Here is a 20,889-nt window from a genome sequence, read left to right as displayed (position 1 = left end):
GAAAAATTGAGTAAGAGCTTTCACTTTCATCTTGATCTATGTATGCTCTTCAACGTTTTTGAAAGGTATTTTTAAACATCTCGAAGGGGAAACAAGTAAGTCAATGCAAAAGGGAAAAACCAACAACAACAACAACGAAAAAACGGACCTTCAAAACCAGGGCAGGAAATCAAATCATTACTTTAACGTCAAATTTTGGCATCAAATGCTTTGGTCATATAATACTGTCTCTGTGGTTCTGGCTGTTTAGTGCTAAACACACAGTTATAAAAGGTAGGCTTGTTGTAGGTTTAATATTAAATTTTTTTTTTTTTCCATTTAACTTCTAACAAAACAGTTCACCATCTCCCTGCACAAACTGGAGAGAGAGAAAAAGAGAGCAAAAAAGAGAGAGGTGGGTTGCTTTTTTTGTTTTTTTTTTTTTGTTGTTTTGTTTTGTTTTTAATAATAATATGGAGTAATCTATAAGTCTACAGGAACAAAGAAATCTGGGATGGCTGCTCAGCCTTGAAATGTACATGTTTTGCAGCACAGTTGTTGAAGAACCTTCCGTTGACACAGATTGTTCTTTTTCACTAACGTACAGAAGCCACCTTCCGCCCAGGATTCTTCCGTTGCTTTTCCGGGAAGTCAGCAAAAGAGAGGGGGGAGTTGAGGATGAGAACAGCATGATGTACACACACGGAAGGAGGTTTTGATTGGTCAGAGAGGCAGATTGGGGGTTGGGAGAGGCCATTCAGGAGCAGTCAATAAGGAAGAAATTTGGTCCACCCAAAGTGATTTCAGTCAACAGCATTGTTTTTCAAGGAGAGACATTGCAGTCCAACAGGAAATGTGATTGGTATCCATTTATGAAGGGGAGGGGAAAAAAAAAAAGATTAGAAAGAGAATAAATTAGAAACCAACAATAATATAAGCAAGAAGTTTTTCTCTTTAGAATTACCTGCAGCAAAGGGTATTTGGTAATTTATATAACATTTCATTGAATCTAAGACACAGTGGATTTTCAGATGTTTCATTATGTTAAGTACTACAAGAAAATGCTTATTAAACCGGTATGCAATACTTGTTTGGAGCACTTAGAATTTTCATTCAAAACTTGAAAGTGTTTGCTGTTTGGTTTCCAAGAACACTTTCTTTGAAGATTGAACCATAATCTCTGTTTTTGAAGCTGTTCTGAATTGTAGTTGAATTCAATACATTTAGCAGTAATGATGTGCCTGACTGTTGATAGCAGAGTAACTAAGAGTCATACCTACACAAGGACAACCATGTTGTGTCAACCTACTGGGCAATGCCAAAGACTAGATGATGCACTTGACATCAGACATGTTAAAATGTGAAAAATATGTGTCTTAGAATCAGTGAAATATGAAAAGAGAGGGGGAAAAAGTACATCCTGAAGTGACCTGAAAGGTCTGGTGAATACTCATCATCTCATTTTTAACAAAATCTGAAAAAGGACTCATTGAAAATTATGATTCTTCATTTTCCACTTTTGCCCACAGTCCTGATACTCCACTTTCACCCAGCGCTATCTGACATAACTTCTCTCACGTTTACATTGGTTTAGGAAAAACAGTTAAAACATGAGAAACCTTGGGATGCAATGTATAATTGTGGTAGGAGAAATTTTCAAGTTACACTAGAATTCCTGAGTCAATCACTTAATAAAAAAGTTTTTTAGTTTTCAGGTGGCTGACTAAAGAAAACTCTGATCATATTTAAATATTGGAAACTATGTTTTTGATTAAGAGTTAGAAGACACTTGTGGATAGGTACAATGATACTTACATGGTCATTGGGATGCCATGTCCATTCCTCTTACCCCAGTATGGGCAGGTAGGATTGGCCCTGGTCAAAATAACCCTCAACCATGCAGAGCCTGAGTGGGTCTGGCTAATCCTTCCCAGACCAATCATACACCAGGAAAGCTAGGGAGAGGCAAGATCATCTATGATGCTTCATGGAAACAAGGCCACAGACAATGTTCTATCAGTGTCCTCAGGTGCTCAGTTCTTTAAGCAACCCTTTTAAGATGCCCAATACGGAGCTGAGGAATAACCATATGAAGTTGACACATTACACTCATTTAATAAGATCCAGGGAAGCTCATAACTTACCCAAAGTTTGGAGCCCAGTTAGATTTCCAGAAAAAGAAACATTCAAAGGAAGGAAAAGAATAAACTCCAAGGTATGATCTTGTCAAATTAAGACTGATTCAAATGTTTACTTTCTTTTTCTATTTTTGTAATAAGAAAAAGAAGAAAATCTCCAACAGTATGGAATGTCATAGTGGTAGCAATAATGAGTTCAAATACAGCAATAATTGTAGGGATGGTGCAGACCAGGAAGTGTTTTGTTTTGTTGTGCACTTAAAAACAACATTTTCATAAGAATCCAAAGATGCTTAAAACAACCATGGTTCAAAATAATACCCTTTGATGCCATTAAGACTTGGTGTCGTGCTATAGGATAAGCACTGGAATTTTAACGGCAAGGTCGGCAATTCATACCCACCAGCCACTCCTCAGAAACCCTATACAGGGTGGCTATGTGTCAGGCTATGTGAAGACACTTAACAACAACAGTAACTGCATACCATTGAGATGTATGGCTTGCATTGAATTTAGTCACAAATTTGAGCTCCACTTAGCATGAATTATATAGAAGATCTGTGGTGGGGGTGGAGTGATAGAGTCAAAATTCACAAAATGTTGGAGTTGGAATGATTTAAATTCACTCGTTTTACAGATGAGGTAAGAAGTGAGGACTTGTCATTTGTCAGTTGTTGGCAGAATGGGGTAAGTAGCGGTTCTCAAAGCTAAGTGTATTTTAGAAACACTTAAGGTGCTTCTAAAAATATCCTTGCATTCCAGATCATCCAATTCAAATCTTTGAGGGAGGTTCCTGATTGTGAACCAATGATGCAAAGGAAAGAACAGTGGACCAACATTTAGAAGTTTTAAGTTCTCTACATTGTCCTATTCCTTTCTAAATACACTTTGGGGTTTTCCTTCTGTATTGTTGGAATATTAATTCCTAGCTTCAGAAGCTTAATAAAAGGTTCAGATGCCATGTGATTATTTACTTTGTCATGCCAGTCTGTAAACTAATGGGCTTCTGAAGACATGTCCAGGTGCTTTTACCAACCAATATCTTTTGACAATTGGATAATTTCTCTTTGTGCGCTTGGTTTCATGATTTAATTTCCATTGGCAACCCATTAAGTATTATTAAGTATAACTATGTATATTCTATTTATAGTTCAGAAAAAAAGGAAGGCTCATCTATTCCAACATTTCAATGCTTTTGATCGCTGAATGGTGGTGAATTACAATGGAAAATACTGAAAATCACATATTAAAAAAGACTCAAGAATTTTCCAAAATTAAGAATCCTAAATGTGAACAAAGCTTTATGCACATCGTAGTCCACAGCCATGTTATTTACATATTAAAAATATAAACACACCAAATGATGGTTAAAAAAACCCAAACAAACACTATATTTTAGTGGTAAAGAAACAAATAATGGTCAAAACAAAGGAAAACAAAACAAAAATAATCAAGGCATCTTCACATAACAGAATATTATCCTGATATTAAAAATGAACTTTCTAAAGACTTTTATGAGTTCTTGACTCACCAGCCACTCCCAGAAACCCTACACAGGATTGCTATGAGTCGGAACTGACTCGAGGGCACTTAACAACAACAATATATAAACATATTAGGCTTCAGAATAGAAAGATATTTTGTTGAAGAGATCAAAATGAGCAGTTATACTCACCGTCCTTGCAGATTGCTCCCATTTGACACATCCCTAAGTCTAAGAGATACCCACTGGGGCAGCTTGTACAGTTCTTGAAACCTGGACCATTGCAGGTTAAGCAGCTGATGTCACATCTATGGGAACAATGTACAATGGATGATCCTTTCCCACATCAAGCACAAGAGAAGGTGCATTTATGATGAACATCTGAATGTCTTAATCTTAATTCTCCCTTTGAAGACAACACAGAAATCGTTTACGATGGTAATTGCTAGGTTTGGCAACATTAAAGAAAACCCAGCAGACAGAAATTGTGATTTTTAAGGAGGCATAGCAAGTATTTGAAACAGAAATATTACCTTAAAGGTTTTTAAAAATACTCCTGAGGCAATAAAAAATATCAAAGATAAATGGGGTTAAAGTCACAGGGCAGTGTTCATTTGCAAATGTTTGAAGCTTAGTTCATCATTAAAACTTCTAAGTATTCTAGTTTGGCAATTCCATAAAAAGTTAAACACAGAACGTACAATGTTCGTTTTAGCACTACTTACAAACCTCAGAAGGTGGAAAGAGCCTAGTCCATAAATGAACAAATGAATTTTAAAAAATGGAGTATTACTTAGCCATTAAAAGAAATGAAGTCTTGAAACATGCTGTGACATGAATGGACCTTGAAAATATTATGCTGAGTAAAGCATGTCAGTTACAAAAGGACAAAGTTATATGATTCCACTTGTATGATTAATGTCATCTATAGATCACAGTAAGGAGCTCTGGTAGCGTAGTGGTTACGAATCGGGCTGCGAACCGCAAGGTCCACAGTTCGAAACTACCAGCTGCTCTGCGGGAGAAAGATGAGGCAATCTGCTCCCGTAAAGATTTACAGCCTCGGAAACCCTGTTCAGGTTCTCTATGGGTCGAAACCGACTCGACGGCACTTAACAACAACAACAACATAGATCACAGTACTTAACAACAACAACAACAACAACATATTACTAAGCAGGAGCTCTGGTAGCGTAGTGGTTACGAATCGGGCTGCGAACCTTAAGGTCAGCGGTTCGAAACTACCAGCTGCTCCGCGGGAGAAAGATGAGGCTTTCTACTCCCGTAAGGATTTACACCCTCGGAAACCCTGTACAGGGTCGCTATGGGTCGGAACCGACTCGACGGCACTTAACAACAACAACAACATAGTGGTTACAAATCGGGCTGTGAACTGCAAGGTCAGCAGTTCGAAACTACCAGCTGTTCCGTGAGAGAAAGATGAGGTTTTCTGCCGCCCATAAAGATTTACAGCCTCAGAAACCCTGTAAAGGGTCGCTCTGAGTTGGAACCGACTCCACGGCACACAACAACAACATATTACTAAACTGTATGTGTAAAAAATGTGAATTAGCAAATGTAGTATATATATTTTACAATGAAAAAATAAAAATCTAAAATTTTGTATTACTTATGAAGGCAGTCATATATAAGAAAGTAGAAATCAAATGCTAGAACCGTGGGGGCAGATCCACTTACTTTTTGCAGGATTTGTATCCATTCTCTGAAGAGTGATCAAAGTAGTAGCTGATACTACAGGTTTGCACACATCGCCCATCCTCCATGAAGTAGCCCTCAGTGCAGTTGATGCACGCATCGGCACCTGCCCCTTAAAAGCAAGACAAACACAAGGCATAGAGACAAAACTTCAAACAGAGGCTGTGTAATGGGCTTCTTCTGAAACAGACTGTGAAGATAGCAGCAATTAGTTGCAATTTTAAGAGTTGTGATTTCATATTATAATCTGGCGGATACACTTTTTTGGAGTCCTGGTGTGTCGCTGTGGGTTAATGTGCCAGACTGCAAAGTTGTTTGAACTGCAAGGCCGGCAGTTCAAGCTCACCAGCCACTCCTCAGAAACCCTATACAGGTTTGCTTTGGGTCAGAATCGACTTGATGGCACTTAACAACAACAACAATTTCATATGTGTGCTTTGTCCTACTTTCTTTGGGGTTAAAAAAAAACAAAACAACATGAATTTTCAATACATCAAATCTCTTTCATAAAGAGAAAAAGATGCCAGCAGGATATTTATCAATAGCCTATCCATGGTAACCTATCAATAAGGATAGGCTATCGATACTTGTTTGACTGTCAATGGAAATACAGATATACTGATAGAGAAATAAGCTTCTCAGAGATGTCTAAAAACTGCTAACATTTAATTAAAAAAATACCAAGTGAGTTGCCTTAAGTAAAAACAGTTGCCTTAACTAAAGCAAAACCATAGCCAGAAGAATAAAGGGAAAGAATTTGGGAAGTGGGATGGGGTGGTACCAGCACAGGTGGAACAGGAGCGGTGACAGGGTTGACAATCCTGGCCATTGAAGTACCATCCCTCCTCACAGGTGACAGAACACCGCGACCGCTGCAGGCTGAAAGAAACAGAAACAAAGCTTGACACAGACAGTTGCAATTCAGGCAAAGAGATAGGACTCCCCAAACTCCATATGCAACAAATAGAGTTCTCCTTGAAGATGTGGGGCTTTGGCAAAGCTTCAAAGCAGAGTCATCATTCCTTGTACCGTCTTTTCCCTTCCTGATGCCTATCAGTCTTCTCTGTGACTACACACTGCTGTCGGTAGTAGTACATGTTCTTCTAGGCTTTGGGGATATTCTGCTTATTTTTAGATTGACTGACCTGCTTCAGCTTTGGTCAACATCTTCCAGCCCCGAGTCTTTTACAAGTATTTTTATTGACAGAGCAATTCTTTTTATTGACAGAACAATTACCTAATAATATGGAGTATCCCCTAATATCTAGACCTACTATATAATTATGCTTAAAGTTATTTTGTAGTTACAAATGCAGTAGTAACAGGTGATAAGATGCATTCCAACCAAATAAAAGTGTACAATTAACTATCCTTGCCCAATCCCAAAACCAGATTCTCAGAAGCAACTTTCGTATTTTTTTTTCAGTATTTCTGATTTTTGTTCTTCTATTGGTTACCATCTAAATAACGACATTCTAATATATTTATGCCTTTATTTCCTAATGTTAGCCACGCTAAGGAGGAAATGAGCATAACTATCTACCTATGCCGCTATTTCTTCAAACGTCTTGATTTTTCTTTCTTTTTTTTCCAGCAATTATGTGCCAGTCCCTGGTAAAGGACATCATGCTTGGTAAAGTGAGGACCAGAGAAAAGGAGGAAGACCCTCAATGAGATAGTTTAACACAGAGGTTGCAACAATGGTTTAAGCATACCACCAACTATGAGGATGGAACAGGTCCGGGCGGGGATGGTTCTACTCTATTGTACCTTTGGGTCCCTATTGCAGCGCATTCAACAGTATCTACTACTAACACTATGCACAATATTATATAATTAATTTAAATTTATCTTTAGCGTACCTAGACATTAATGAGTTACATGTTGGATGTGGAATGTCCTAATCTATCAGCTATATTTTTGATAGCTTCAAAATGAAAATAAAGAATCAATACAATGATATCATCCATTGTATAACCAAATGGTATAATTGGAAGAGAAAGAAATGTAAACCTGTCACCAAATTGATGATACTCAAATATGTGTATCTTGATCAACAAATTCAAATGCTTTCTAGCTTCTTAAACATCTGTGTTTCCTAAATGGATCACACTAATTTTAAAAAGTAAAATTTATTTTTCCTTATGCTCACTAAAAAAATTGCAAAGTACAAAAATAAGGTAGATTGGGGGAAAAAAAAAAACCAACCAAAAAAAACCTCATCCCAAACAGTCCCTGTTAACAGTTTGATCCATTTCTTTCCAGTATTTTATGCAAAGATTTCTTTTCTTCCTGTTTCTTCTTAGCCACCCTTTAAAAATTTACTGGTCTCTTGAGAATAATGGTCACCCCTAGGAGTTCACGGAAAAATGTAAGGAACTTGAAGGAGGCTGAGGACAGCAAACAGAAACTATGCTGTATTCAGCATCTCCTGACTGACCAGAGAGGGTTGTTAAAATAGCCAATAAAAGAAAACCCCCTCCTTTTCTGTAGAAGTGGAAACAAGACACTGCATCAAATGGCATCCTTCGGTGGGAGGAAAGAGGACTCCAGAAATCTTATCAGAGCTCTTACAAAGTTGTCTCATTTTTCTAATATAAGAACTTTCGAGGTTGGCATTTATTCAGCAGGGCACAGAGGCTGCGCGGTGTGAGTAAGGAATGAGCTAAATGAGAGGTGCGGTGTAGAGTGTATGATGTACAATGTGACCCTGGAATTTCCTGCTGCTTCCAAAACACTGGTGTCATAAGGCAAATGGAATGGTACCCGGGACACCTGGTGAGAATGCCTACATGCTTTCTTTGATAAAACACACCTTGAAGTGTGGCTGGTGTGATCAAGGAACTGAATTTTAAATGTTACCTAAGTTTAACTAATTTAAATCTAAATGGAAAAAATGGATACTTCATTCAGTTGCTGGCAAATGTAAGTTTAAAACAATGTGACCATCTAAATCTACTTTTTAGAGTAAATTTTATGAAATCTAAATACAGATCAGCTCAGGAGTCCTGGGGTGGCGCTGTAGGATAAGTACTGGACTACTAATTGCAAGGCTGACAGTTCAAACCTACCAGTCGCTCCTTGGAAACCCTACATAGGGTTGCTCTGGCAGTGTAGTCGTTACGAGTCAAGTTTCTAACCTCAAGATCAGCAGTTTGAAACTACCAGCTGTTCTGTGGGAGAAACATGAGGCTTTCTGCTCCCATGAAGATTTATAGCCTTGAAAACCCTATACAGGGTGGCTATGAGGCAGAACTTACTCTGCGGAACTTACCACCGCCATGAGTCGGAAGTGACTCAACAGCACTTAACGACAACAATAAATATAGATCAATAATTTCTCATATATAAAATAATGCTCTAAAGTAACATGTGTTTTAAGTACCAGATATGTAGGTAAATAAAATATTTTATTAAAATCAATTTCTTTCTTTTTAACTTTTTATTGTGAATTGAGTGAAGGTTTGCAGACCAGATCATCAGTTTTACATTCAACAAATCACACACTTTATTTCATTTCAATGATTGTGATCACCTACACGCAACAATTATTCCACCTCATCCCTGTGTTTCTTCCCTGTTTCCATTCTTCCACCCACCTTCCCTTCCCTTCTCAACTTTGTCTTTAGGTAAGTGCTGCTCTTTTGATTTTGAGTAACTGACCATTCTGTAGTGAGCATATCCCCATTATATGCCTATCTACCTATTGTTGTTGTCAAGTGCTGTCAAGTCGGTTCCGACTCATAGCAACCCTGGTGAGTTTGAACCACCAACCTTGTGATTCAAACTGACCTTGCAGTCTAGTGCGTATCCTACAGTGCTACACCAGGACTCTTACTTGGCTTACAATTGGGCCATGAGGCAGACTTCCTTTTCAGATCTGAAGGCCATAGTCTCCAGCTTCCCTCAGTTTCTTTCTGACCAGAAAGCCGGGTCTTTTTTTTTTTATAATTTTGAGTTTTGTACTACATTTTCTCCCACTCTATCAAAGACATTGTAATGTGATCCCTTTCATAACAGTTGGTATTAGTAACCAGATACCATCTTGTTTTTCTGGTCTCAGAGTCATAGGGACTGATGTTGGCATGGTAAAATCGATTTTACCAGCTTGCTTCTTACTTCTTTTAATATGATTACTGGAATATTCAAAATGACATGTGTGGCTCTCATCATGTTGATATTGGAGAGTGCTGGTCTAACTCATTATGTCAGCTATTTCTTAGGATGTGTGCTTTGTCAATAGAACAACTAGGATGTGTGCTTTGTCAATGTTAAGACAGTTCATCCTTACCTAGCATAGCTAAGTAGGGGCTATTATCCCCATTTTATAGAAGACTTGCTCAAAGTCACACAGATAATAAACAGCAGAGAATCTGGATGCATATCTTCCTTCCTTCTGTTTCATTATGTTACTCTGCTCCTTCTCCAAGAATTAGGAGTCCACAGCGAATTATCAAGAATAAAGTTATGAGATGAAAGGTGCTAAGAAAACTCACACTGATGGTACTTGTGGGAAAACCAAAAATCACACATAATAAATCCAAATGGAAATGGTGTTTCAATGTTGATCAGATATTCAAGAAATCTAAATTAAAATGTTCCAATATTGATAAGTAGTAACAATTAACTGCTTGGAAACTGCCTAATCCCATTACTGTTGAGTCAACTCCAACTCATAGTGACCCCATGTGTGTCAGGGTACAATTGTGCTCCATAATATTTTCAATGTCTGATTTTTCAGAAGTAGATCACCAGGTTCCTCTGGGTAGACTCGAATCTATAATCCTTTGGTTAGTAGACGAGTATGTGTTAACCACTTATAGCACCCAAGGGCTCCAGACACTGGAGTATAATGATAATATACTATCAATGCCTACAAGGGACCCACTACAACAGAATCAGAACTCTGTGCAAACTCAGAGCCTAACTCCTCACTCAGTGTAGGTCAAGACTTGACCTTTGCTACTGAGATCAACAGGGTACCTTGTTCTTTGGAGTTGCATATTGCAGTTTACAGATTCTACCAAGTATCTCACTTTTGCAATGAGCAAGCCATCCATTCAAGGAAAACATCCTCTGGTGTTAAATCTATGTGTATACTATAGCATAATGGAACCAAGCCTGAGGTACTTAAGATAAGAGAAAGATTGGCTATATGGAGAGACATAATAAAGATAAGGGAATAGTTTCCCAACCATCAAAGGAATAAGTCAGGGGGATTAAATATAATTCATCGGCATTACCTGCACAGCAATCCCTGACTGGTACACTGCAGGTCAAAAGCATGAAGAATGCCTCTCAAAGGGTCATTTTTATTGACTTGTATCTGAGCAATCTTTTCTAAAGAGAATTTTATTTGATTTATAAACTTTTCTTAGGGAAGATGGTATACAATTTGTCACATAAAATGGTAGAGAGAATGCAAATAGCAATCAAATGTCTCAGTGGGAGTCAAATCAAAGGTATATGGTAACAGGGTTATTTATTTACTTTTTTCTACTTGACTTATATTGAGAAATTCCCGGGTTGTGTGGCTTGATAAACTCCTTTACTCTCTTACCTTAACCCATCCCTACATTCTGTACAGTTTTGAGACTCAGTACATGTCTTGCAGTTTTCACTGCATTTCCGGCAAAGACTTTTCTCTGTTAAAAAAAAGAAAAGAAAAGAAATGTACCAAGGTTATAAATCAGTCAGTCAGTTGGATTTTGTAAAAGCATGAGGGGACATTTGGATGTTTGATAATGTATGCCACAGTATTCTTGGCCATGAGCAGAAAGTTGCAAGGAAAGCCCAGACTCACTGTTATCACAGGCAGTAATGGCAGCGGCATGAGGCATCTGGATGGTCATTCAAGAGAATGACTCAACTACTTCTTAGCTGACTCATCTGTACTCTGTCCTGCCACCTCCCCTTTCTCTCTCTCAAACAAGGTTTTCAAACTTCCACCGGTGAACATTTCCACCAATGAAGCTAATGCCACACCACTGTGGAAGCAATGGGAAGCAATTCTTGAGGCACGATAGACTTCCAGGCTCAAAGCTTCCAAGGTTACTCTGATACACTCTTCTACATTTAAGACTGGGAGATCTTATGCATGGATGTCCAGTCGGTTCCAACTCAGAACAACCCTGGATAGGGTCTCCCAGGCTGTACATCTTTACTGGAGCAAAAAGTCTCATCTTTCTCAAATTAAGCTGGTGGGTTTAAATTGCTGAGCTTTAGGTTAGCAGTCCAGTGCTTATCCACGAAATGTTGCTGTTGTTGTTAAGTGTCGTCGACTTGGTTCTGACTCATAGCGGCCCTGTATAGGGTTTCCAAGGAGCTACTGATGAACTTGAACTGCTGACATTGTGGTTCAAACGGACCTTGCAGTTCAGCACGTTAACACACAGTGCCACACCAGGGTCATTTAATTTATTTCTTACATTGCCTCAAACAGCATCTTGCACCTTATGTCTGCTGTGGAACTGATATAAATGTTACTATATTGGTGTGGACTCCTTGTGTGGCACTGTAGGATAAGCACTGGACTGCTAACCACAGGTTGGTGATTGGTTTCAACCCACCAGCTGCTCCTTGGAAACTCTATACAGGGTTTTTCATAGTCACTATGAGTTGCAATTGACTCAATGACACTTAATAACAACAAATATTGGTGTAGGCATGTCAGATAAGCACTGGATTACTAGATGCAAAGTCAGTGGTTCAAAACCATCAGTTGCTCCTTGGAAACCCTATATAGGATTTGCTGAGTCAGAACCAATTCAAGGGCACTTAACATCAACAACAAATTTCAGACAACATCTGTATTCTGGACACTAGAAATGTATTTGATTGAACAAATCTATGGTAGATACTGGATACCAAAGTCAGGTTTACATTGGGAAAAAAAAAAGGCAAATTCACGATTGAGTATGTGGTCTATTGTTTGATCATAAAGAAAGGTTATTTAGTATACTAACCTTCAGTGGCTATTGAGTTAGTTCTGACTAACGGTGACCTCGCATGTGTCAAGATAGAACTGTGCTTCATAAGGGGTTTCCATAGCTGATTTTTTTTTAGAAGTAGATTACCAAGCTTTTCTTCTAAGGATCCTCTGGGTAGACTTGAACCCTTTGCCTTCAGTTAGAAGCCAAGTACATTAATCATTTGCTTCATTCAGGGAGTCATTGGTATATTAATTAAAGTCTTTTATCTTGGATACAATTTTGCTAAAGACTTGGGACCTGCTCTAAAATGCAAGTGAATGATATCTACATATATGTGCAGAATTGAATGAAGTTTTTTCATTGGCTTCTCTTTGTCTAACTTCTCTATTTACTGGTGTTCTTCAGTGTTCCAGAGAGAAGCCATGCTTTAATGGATCCCCAGAAAGACTTACTGGATTGAGTCTGAGTATACCAGCTTAAAACATGAAGTGTTTTACAATTTCATAGTAATTTATCCTATAGAATTCCTCACTGCATCATTTGGAATCCTGCATATAGCACAGGATCAGTCAGCAGTTCAAACCCACCAGCGGCTCCTTGGAAACCCTAGACAGGATTTCTATGAGTCAAAACTGATTCCATAGGCACTTAACAACAACAAAGTGAGAGGACCTAGATTTACACTCAGCTCTTAGCACCTCCACTGAGCAAGTTCAGCATCTCTGTTCTCTCTCTTAGATTACAATGATGCTTGTCTTGAGGATGCAATAAAAGTAGACAAGGAAACTGCATGAATTCTAAAGCATTGTACACTTGTTGGCAGCATTTATTATTACTTGTCATGATCATATGTGATCACCATGTTGTATATAAATGGACCCACTCAAGGATGAAACTGTAACAACAGGAAATTATATAAAAGGAAAGAGATTCACTGACCAGTTGTATCAATACCATATAGTAGCAGAAGGCTTATTTGAGCAAACTTGCCTTAATTATCTACCTCCTAGGATCTGGAGCCCTGGTATGGCACTCTTGGATAAGCACTGGACTTCTAAGCACAAGGTCGGTGGTTTAAACCTACCAGCTGCTCCTTGGAAACCCTAAACAGGGTAGCTATGAGTCAGTAGCGACTTGATAGCACTGAACAACAAGGAGCTGGAAAATTAAGTGACTCTCACAATTATCTTGATCCTGCCATACAATATTTTAGAACCAAATTTATTTTCCAACGCTCATAGTCTTGATAGAATTTTGATTCACCCGCCTCACCCACCATGCAAGGAATAGTGCGTTACTTCTGTGGATCCCTTACCTATCACCCTCCCTGTTCCCGTTTTCTACTTTCTCTTTAACTTGTGGTTCATGTTCCAAATTTTGTAGCAAATAAGTACAGGGAAATTTCTACCCACCATTCTGTAGACATGATAGACACTGCCTTTGAATCACTAAATAATTTGCCTTCTTAAGATGAGAGAGTATTGTCAGAATGTTACCTGATTCTATTGAATTCTTGTTTTTTTTGTTTGTTTGTTTTTTGTTTATAATTTGACTTCTCTTCTTTCTTAAGTTGAGTGAATACATATGACTTCAGTGTCATCCTATACCATGCTTTGTTACTATTGTTACAACAAATTATCCAGGGTTCAGAAATACAGCAAAGATTATTATTTGTCTTTGCAGTGTCATGTTGGAGTGTTTACAGCCCAAGAATTGTTTACTTCTCTAAAAGAATATTCATTTTCTGTTTATTAATCACAGTTGAGAGAGTCCAAACTCTGCGAAGTTACATGTTAATTTGCAGATTTTTGTTTAGATGAATTGCAAATGATTTCTAGCCATTACAGTAAGTAATCCCTATGTAGGAAATGAATCAATTTTGTCTCTACCTTGATTTCATTTTGCCTTTCCTGGTAGACTAAAATGCCTGATCATCTCTGTACCCATTTGCAGACTCCCTCATTAATGGGTTACATAAATCTTTCAGATATTTTCACCAGACATTACTGATAGTCATTTCCACCCGCAAACTTCTGAACATTATGCTTTGATGCTATAGAGGCTTGGCCCTGTTTTGTTAGCATGAAGAACAGCAAGTTTGAACATTATCTTTGGAAAGATGGGCTTTCAAAGTTTGCCATTGGCTGGCATCTAGAAACTTGGATGTTGGGAGTGTTCCCACTATGCTTAATAAGAGTCGCTTACTGTATACCAACAATGCAGTTTCTGCTGAACTACTGTTTTCCTTCTGGGAGTCTGGAATTTTGGGAGAGGATGTCTATCTGATAGTGCCTGATAAAACCCTTGGGTGCTGAGTCTCGGATGAACTTCTGGACTGATGACATTTTACACACACAGTCATAAATTGTTGCTGGGCCCTGGTGGCACAATGGGTTATGTATAGATTGCTAACTACAAGGTCAGTGGTTCAAACCCACCAGCTGTTTTTGAGGAGAAACATGAGGCTGTCTGCTCTTGTTAAAATTTATAGTCTCAGAAACCCTAAGGAGCTGTTCTATTCTGTCCTATAAGATCTCATGAGTTAGAAGCCATTGGGTATCAGTCACTTTGGTCTGTTTATTGGATCATGAACTTGGAGATAACCCTTGAGAGTTATGCATGTTGCTTCCTCCAGACTTCACCTCGTGAACCTTTTCCTTTTGCTGATCCTTTCACCATAACAAAGCTTAGCTATAAGTGCGTAAGGAAGAGACTATACTATATGCCGAGTCTTGTGAATTCTGGGGGTGAGATTGTCTTGAGGACCCCAGACCCAGTTGTTGTTGCTAAGTGTAGTGGAGTTTGTTCTGATCCAGCAACCCTATATAGGGTTTCTGAGGAGTGGCTGATGGGACTTAACAGCTGACTTGGTGGTTAGCAGTCCAGTGCTTGTCCTATATCCCATACCAGGACCCCAAGCCACAGTTAGTTGCAGGCATTTTACATAAAGCTATTAAACAGAGTTCTTAAGAATATCAAATGGCTAGATCCTGGTTTGACATTAAGCAAAGTCTAGAATCATAGGGTAGGAATCTTTCTCCTAAGACCACCCAAGTAAAGAAAACCCACTTTTCCTCTCTAAAACCCAAATATCGGAAATCAACTCACTGGCATCTTGATAAAACCCCTCAGGGCAGTGAGTCACACAACTGTTGGTTTCTTCGTTCAGAAAGTAGCCATATTTGCAGGACAGGCACTGGTCAGTGTGGCTTCCAAAGCAAGACTCGCAGTTGGGGGCACACTTTCTGCATCGTTTCTTGTCGGCGTGATAGTGGCCGGGCGGGCAGCTGGAGACACAGATCCTGCATGGTGCAATGATAAGGAAGAAGTGCCTTGTCACTAGCGACTCAGATTATAGCACCTTCATGAAAGTATGAACATGGTGATTACACCACATCCAAAGAAACAAATTTAGTTTGGTAAAGCTTTTTCACCCACCACAAGGTGTTGAAGCAGCAATGCAGCTACATAACATGAAGTACTTCAAGGAAGGAATTTCTTGGTCCCAACCATGTGTGGTCTCTTCTTACCTGGTGTTGTTCTTCAGTTTGTAGTAGTAATGTAGACAGTCATTGCAGTGGTCTGGTCCCGGCCCGTCACAGCCAACCTCACTGCACTCAGGGTCGCATGGACCTTTCCAAAACAGATCAGAACAACACTTCACACAGTGACTTGAAACTAGGTCAGCTTTACCTTCAATTTAGTGTAGGACTTTTATTGTGAGTTTGTCTCCTTTACGCTGTGAAAGTTTCTTTAAGATGGAAGAATGATCGTCAGTATGGTTAATATGCTCAGAGATATACTTTGGCTTTAAAAAACAGAAAAACTTTAAAACTTTACACTTTGGCTTTAAAAAGCTTCAACTGCCTAAGTATATATAAAAAAATAAACCCTAGTCTTCAAACACATATAGGTGCCTTGTGGGAGACAGCAAATATTTCAAAGTCCAAATGAATGACGCTATTATAGTAACTTGGAAACACATACACATACAACAAAAACCTGATGCAATTAAATATGTGTAACTATAACAATATCTATGGAAAAATGAGAAGTAAAGTTGTTGACAGAAAAGAAGTAAAGGTCATTATTCAATGTCTGGAACAGATTGTCTGTCTCATCCAAGGTCATTAAAGCCACTGAATACCTCTGAGATACCATAGCCAGCAAGAAACATCATTGTGGCATCTGGCAAGAGCTTATCAGCATCGAGTCTTGGATTACAAAGCAGGTACTTCAGGCACAGATAATAGATTTAAAATTGCATCTTGCCCATGAGCCAAGGCAACTCAACAAAAGAAAATGACATATAAATTTAAAAAATGCGAACAAGCTTAAAGAATTCCAGACCTGGGATGACGGTTCTTAATCTCTTCTGCTACAAATTCTTCAAAGTAGAGCTAAAGTCTGCACAGTAAGAAAACAAAAAATCTGCCAAAAGAATGAAGTTCTTTTGTGATTGATGACAAGCTTTCTAATGATACGATTATAAAAGTTTTGCTTGCTTTAACTAACTTCCTCTTTCCTAGTCCTCCATAGTTTGAGACATTTGGTCTTTATAATTCCCAAGCTCCTTTCCATTGGATATTCATATGATTTTTAACTAGCAATGAATATATATTGCATGAAATGTACAAACAATAAGTTAAGAGCACCAGAAAATGCTTTGAAGTGTACATTTTTACTCAAAAGAACTTACTGTTCAATCTTTGTCATTGGTAGTAATAATAGGACTAGATTGTACAATTGCAATTTATGAATTTACAATTTATGAATCATAGAAACATAAAATGTTAGAACTAGGATGGAAGGACTGAGAGAAAACTTTGTAAGCACCTTCATTTCTACTGATGAGAAAACAGATTTTTCAATAGTTCCAATGGTTTGTCCAACATCACAGTGTTGAGTACATAGGGAGAGTTGGGATCAACTGTGCTGATTCCTTATCCAGGCCTCCTGCCTAGTGGTAGTAAATCATGTACTAAAGATGAGCTCCTGATCAGAATGAAAATGAGTCATTTGAAAATATTGCAGACTTGGAATACATTTCTGATTAATCGCAAGAGCAATCTGACAGTACTGTTTATCTCTATTTCCCCCAAGCCTCAAACTAACCTCTAAATTAAATTCCACAGTGAGCACATCTTGGGATATTTTATCCATCGAGTAGTATACAGAGTTGCTATGAGTAGGAACCGACTTGACAGCACTTAACAACAAACAACAACATGGTACACTAGGGGAGTGCTGTTGAAACTGAAGTTGAGCCAGCTTTTAGTCTCTCAGCCATGGTGATTCAATGGAATCGTACAGGGATCTAGTTAAGACAATGCTATCTATGCCTGTGATTTCGAGGTGAATACTGAAATCACGGGTCCAACAGGATCGAAATTTTTACCAGCTGACTTCTTAAAATAAAAAACAAACACCTAAGCACATTTATTCTTGATATTAGCCAATTGAGCTCTGTATGACAAGGTGTTCAAATTCATTCTGTGCTATTTGTATTATAATTGTAAACTGTTCTATATTCATTTTAACATTATAAGCTACAGAATAGTATTGAAATAATGGTCTGTTTCCCTCACAAGTGCTAATGTGGATATTTTGAAGCTATAATGGGAAAAACCACAAAGGCGTATAACTGTATTTGTACTTCGTTCAGAATCTTAGCATTACCAAAATTGAAACTAGAAACACACACACAGGTTACGATTATACCCATTTATGTGTTTGGATATACTTTGTAACATTAGAGAAGACAAAATGGTTTTCTAGGCACAACATGTACAGCAAAAAAAAAAACCATAAAATCTAACACAACCTAGCTCTGGTTAGTTCAGTTGGTCTTAATTATCCAAACCTATCACTAATTCTGGGATACTACCAGTTCAAAATGAAAGGAACTGCATGAATATTTAAGATACTCTATCAAGGTAACTAATGAAGTACTTTCTTTGGAATCTAAGGGAAGAATCTCAGGGAATTATGTTCCTTTTAAAGCTACATTAAATCATAGTTTATAACAAGTTTTTCCATTCTGGAAAACTATGTCCATTAAGTGTTATGTAATACATCTAAGAAGGTCTACACATTTCAGGAAACTATGGAACCGACTCAAGGGAACTTAACAACAACAAGAACACTAGGGCCAGTGGAAAAAGACAGCAATAAAAATATATTGGGAAGGAGAAAAAAAATATTTTCAGATGATGTGACAAAAGTACCTAAACTGCCCAAGAAAATTAATTCTAAAACTTCTGAGAGAGTTAAGCAAAGAGGCCAGATAGAAGATAAATATGCAACAGCCAGTGTGCTTATCAGAAAGCACAGAATATTTTCTATTACAATAATGTTGTTGTTGTTGTTAAGTGCCGTCGAGTCGGTTCCGACCCATAGCGACCCTGAACAGGGTTTCCAAGGGTGTAAATCTTTACGGGAGTAGAAAGCCTCATCTTTCTCCCGCGGAGCAGCTGGTAGTTTCGAACCGCTGACCTTAAGGTTCGCAGCCCGATTCGTAACCACTACGCTACCAGAGCTCCCTATTACAATAATAGCAACCAAAAATACTTAGGAATAACACTAACAAGAAGAAAACTGCATAAAATTAAAGATTTCAGTGCGATGGTATATTAGGCCTATGTTTTGAATGGAAAGATCCTATAAGACGGGTTCACAAGGTTTGTGGAAAAATGGGATTTAAAGATAATGGACTTTTCCCTTGGACATTTTAAAGCCCCCACATATACTGAACAACAACAAAACCCCCAGCTATTCTCATGAGGTTGCATGTAAATTCAATTCATTCTAACAGAATTTTTTTTTAATGTTTTATTGTGAATTATATGATAGTTTATATGTTTACATGAGAGAACTTTAGTTTTACATTCATTCCCTCGTATATCATTTCATTGCCATGGTTCCAATCCCCTTAATGCATCATCAACTGACCAAAGGATATATCATAGAAACCCGCCCCCTCCCCTCCCCTCACCCCCCCAGTCTCCAGCCCACAGGCCCTCTCCCTCTCTGGATCCAAAGAAGTCCCCAGCCGCTTCATCACTCCACGTCATTGTCTCTGTCTCCATCTCTGGGTAGGGTCCCGCTCTTGGCTCTTCTCCATTGATGGTCCTAGAGACCTCCGCTCCTAGACTGGAGAAATAATCGCTCCCTTCCTTGCTATAAAACATCTACTTTTGTACTTCCAACCCTCATAATCAGTCCTGATAATCATTATTCACTACAGTATCACGAGTTGCCCATCTGTATTTCATTTCATCAGCTCTGCCTAGACAGATTAGATAGTACTCACTGGAGATTCTGCCTTCCTCCATGCCCCCTAGCTCTAGGTTCCCTCTTGAAAGCTTGTAAGCCAGTCACTTCTTGCCTTTGTAGCACCCCCCACCCCATTTGGGTATCCAATGTCCAAGTTGCCCATCTCTGCCCACTCTGTGTGTGGAGGGGGTGGGAATGTTTCTTGCTATAAGGATTTGTTCCTTCTTTTGAGCCACTGCATCCATAGGTATAGGTCAAGTTCATCGGATTGTATCAGCTCACTCACTTTCTCTCTCTTTTTTTTTTTCCTCTTCTTTCTTCTTCTGGTTGAGCTCTGATCATCTAGTCATCTGGTCCAGGTCACGTGGGTACTATCTGCAAGTGTGGGTGCTCTTGTGCCCATGCCCTCTCTTCCCATCAGCTGGCAGCTCCACTCTCCACTCGAGTCTTCTGTGGCCATGCCACTAGCTCTGGGCCCGAGAGTCCCCAGATCTCCTCTCACTGCTTGCCAAGCAGGTCCCCAACTGGGTCCACAGAAGCCCACTGAACATTGTAAGGCTTAGCTTGCCGCTTCATTGCTGCTTTTACCCCTCTTCCCCCCATCGGTGATGCATGTGGTCACCAATCAGAGCGTGTATTTCCAGTTCCTTTGCCTCTATTGTTTTGTATTTTTCCTGCAGGTCTTTCTTTCAAGAAGTATCTTTTGTTCTTCTAGCCACTCCAGGCTGGTCTGCTCGTCCTTTCAAGGGGAGATTTCTCATCTCTGGAGATCTGGATGTGGTTCGGGTTTCTACCTATAGTTTTATGTATTGCAAAGGCTCTGCAAGAAGCCTCCGTTCACTGTAGCCCCAATTTAGGTATCCCAATCAGTTATAGGCAGAAGACGGACTTACAAGCCTTCTAGTGTGATGTTTCTGAGTATTCCTTTCTCTCCCCTCCAGTGTCTACTCTGTATTATAGTGCAAGGAAAACCAACCAAGATTCAAAAAACAGTCAAGCATCTTAACACGATCCCCCCGCCCCCATTCCAACCATGACTCAATCACTGTATCTCAGAGCCCTGGCGTTCCAAGGCTATGTATTTATTGTCCTTTATCTCTCCCCCATTTGACCCCTTCAAACATGCCCAATTGTTCTCCCACATGCCCCGTTTCTCCACTTCCCTCTCCCTCCCTGTATATTGCCCTCCTCCCCAGCACCCAAGTTCTCCTGCATCCAATCCCCACCCTGTGCTCCTCCCTACCCACCCCCCCCAACTCCAACTTCCCAGCAACCAACAGAGACTTCCCCTTACCCCCCTATAGTATAATTTCTTTTCTTTAGTCTTTTACAGTAGTGGTCCCATGCAGTATTTCTCTTTTTGTGA

At 39.0% G+C, this 20,889-nt stretch overlaps 1 protein-coding gene across 1 annotated transcript in view; it reads right to left on the bottom strand.

Annotated features, from left to right (window-relative positions):
• Positions 1 to 428: 428 nt before the first annotated feature.
• The window catches only part of LOC102827704 (proprotein convertase subtilisin/kexin type 5-like), a 472,359-nt gene continuing 451,898 nt past the window's right edge, over positions 429 to 20,889 (bottom strand). Inside the window, exons 15-21 of the mRNA XM_006834928.1 lie at positions 15,779 to 15,881; positions 15,357 to 15,550; positions 10,877 to 10,961; positions 6,098 to 6,195; positions 5,299 to 5,428; positions 3,793 to 3,908; positions 429 to 617 (exon numbers count right to left, since the gene is read on the bottom strand). Of these exons, the coding sequence (XP_006834991.1) occupies positions 502 to 617; positions 3,793 to 3,908; positions 5,299 to 5,428; positions 6,098 to 6,195; positions 10,877 to 10,961; positions 15,357 to 15,550; positions 15,779 to 15,881 (842 nt within the window). The 3' untranslated portion in view covers positions 429 to 501. The remainder of the gene's footprint in view (positions 618 to 3,792; positions 3,909 to 5,298; positions 5,429 to 6,097; positions 6,196 to 10,876; positions 10,962 to 15,356; positions 15,551 to 15,778; positions 15,882 to 20,889) is intronic.

The sequence above is a fragment of the Chrysochloris asiatica genome, unplaced genomic scaffold (genome assembly GCF_000296735.1).
Source record: "Chrysochloris asiatica unplaced genomic scaffold, ChrAsi1.0 scaffold00014, whole genome shotgun sequence".
Classification (NCBI taxonomy): Eukaryota; Metazoa; Chordata; class Mammalia; order Afrosoricida; family Chrysochloridae; genus Chrysochloris; species Chrysochloris asiatica.
This window is presented reverse-complemented; position numbering and strand designations above follow the sequence as displayed.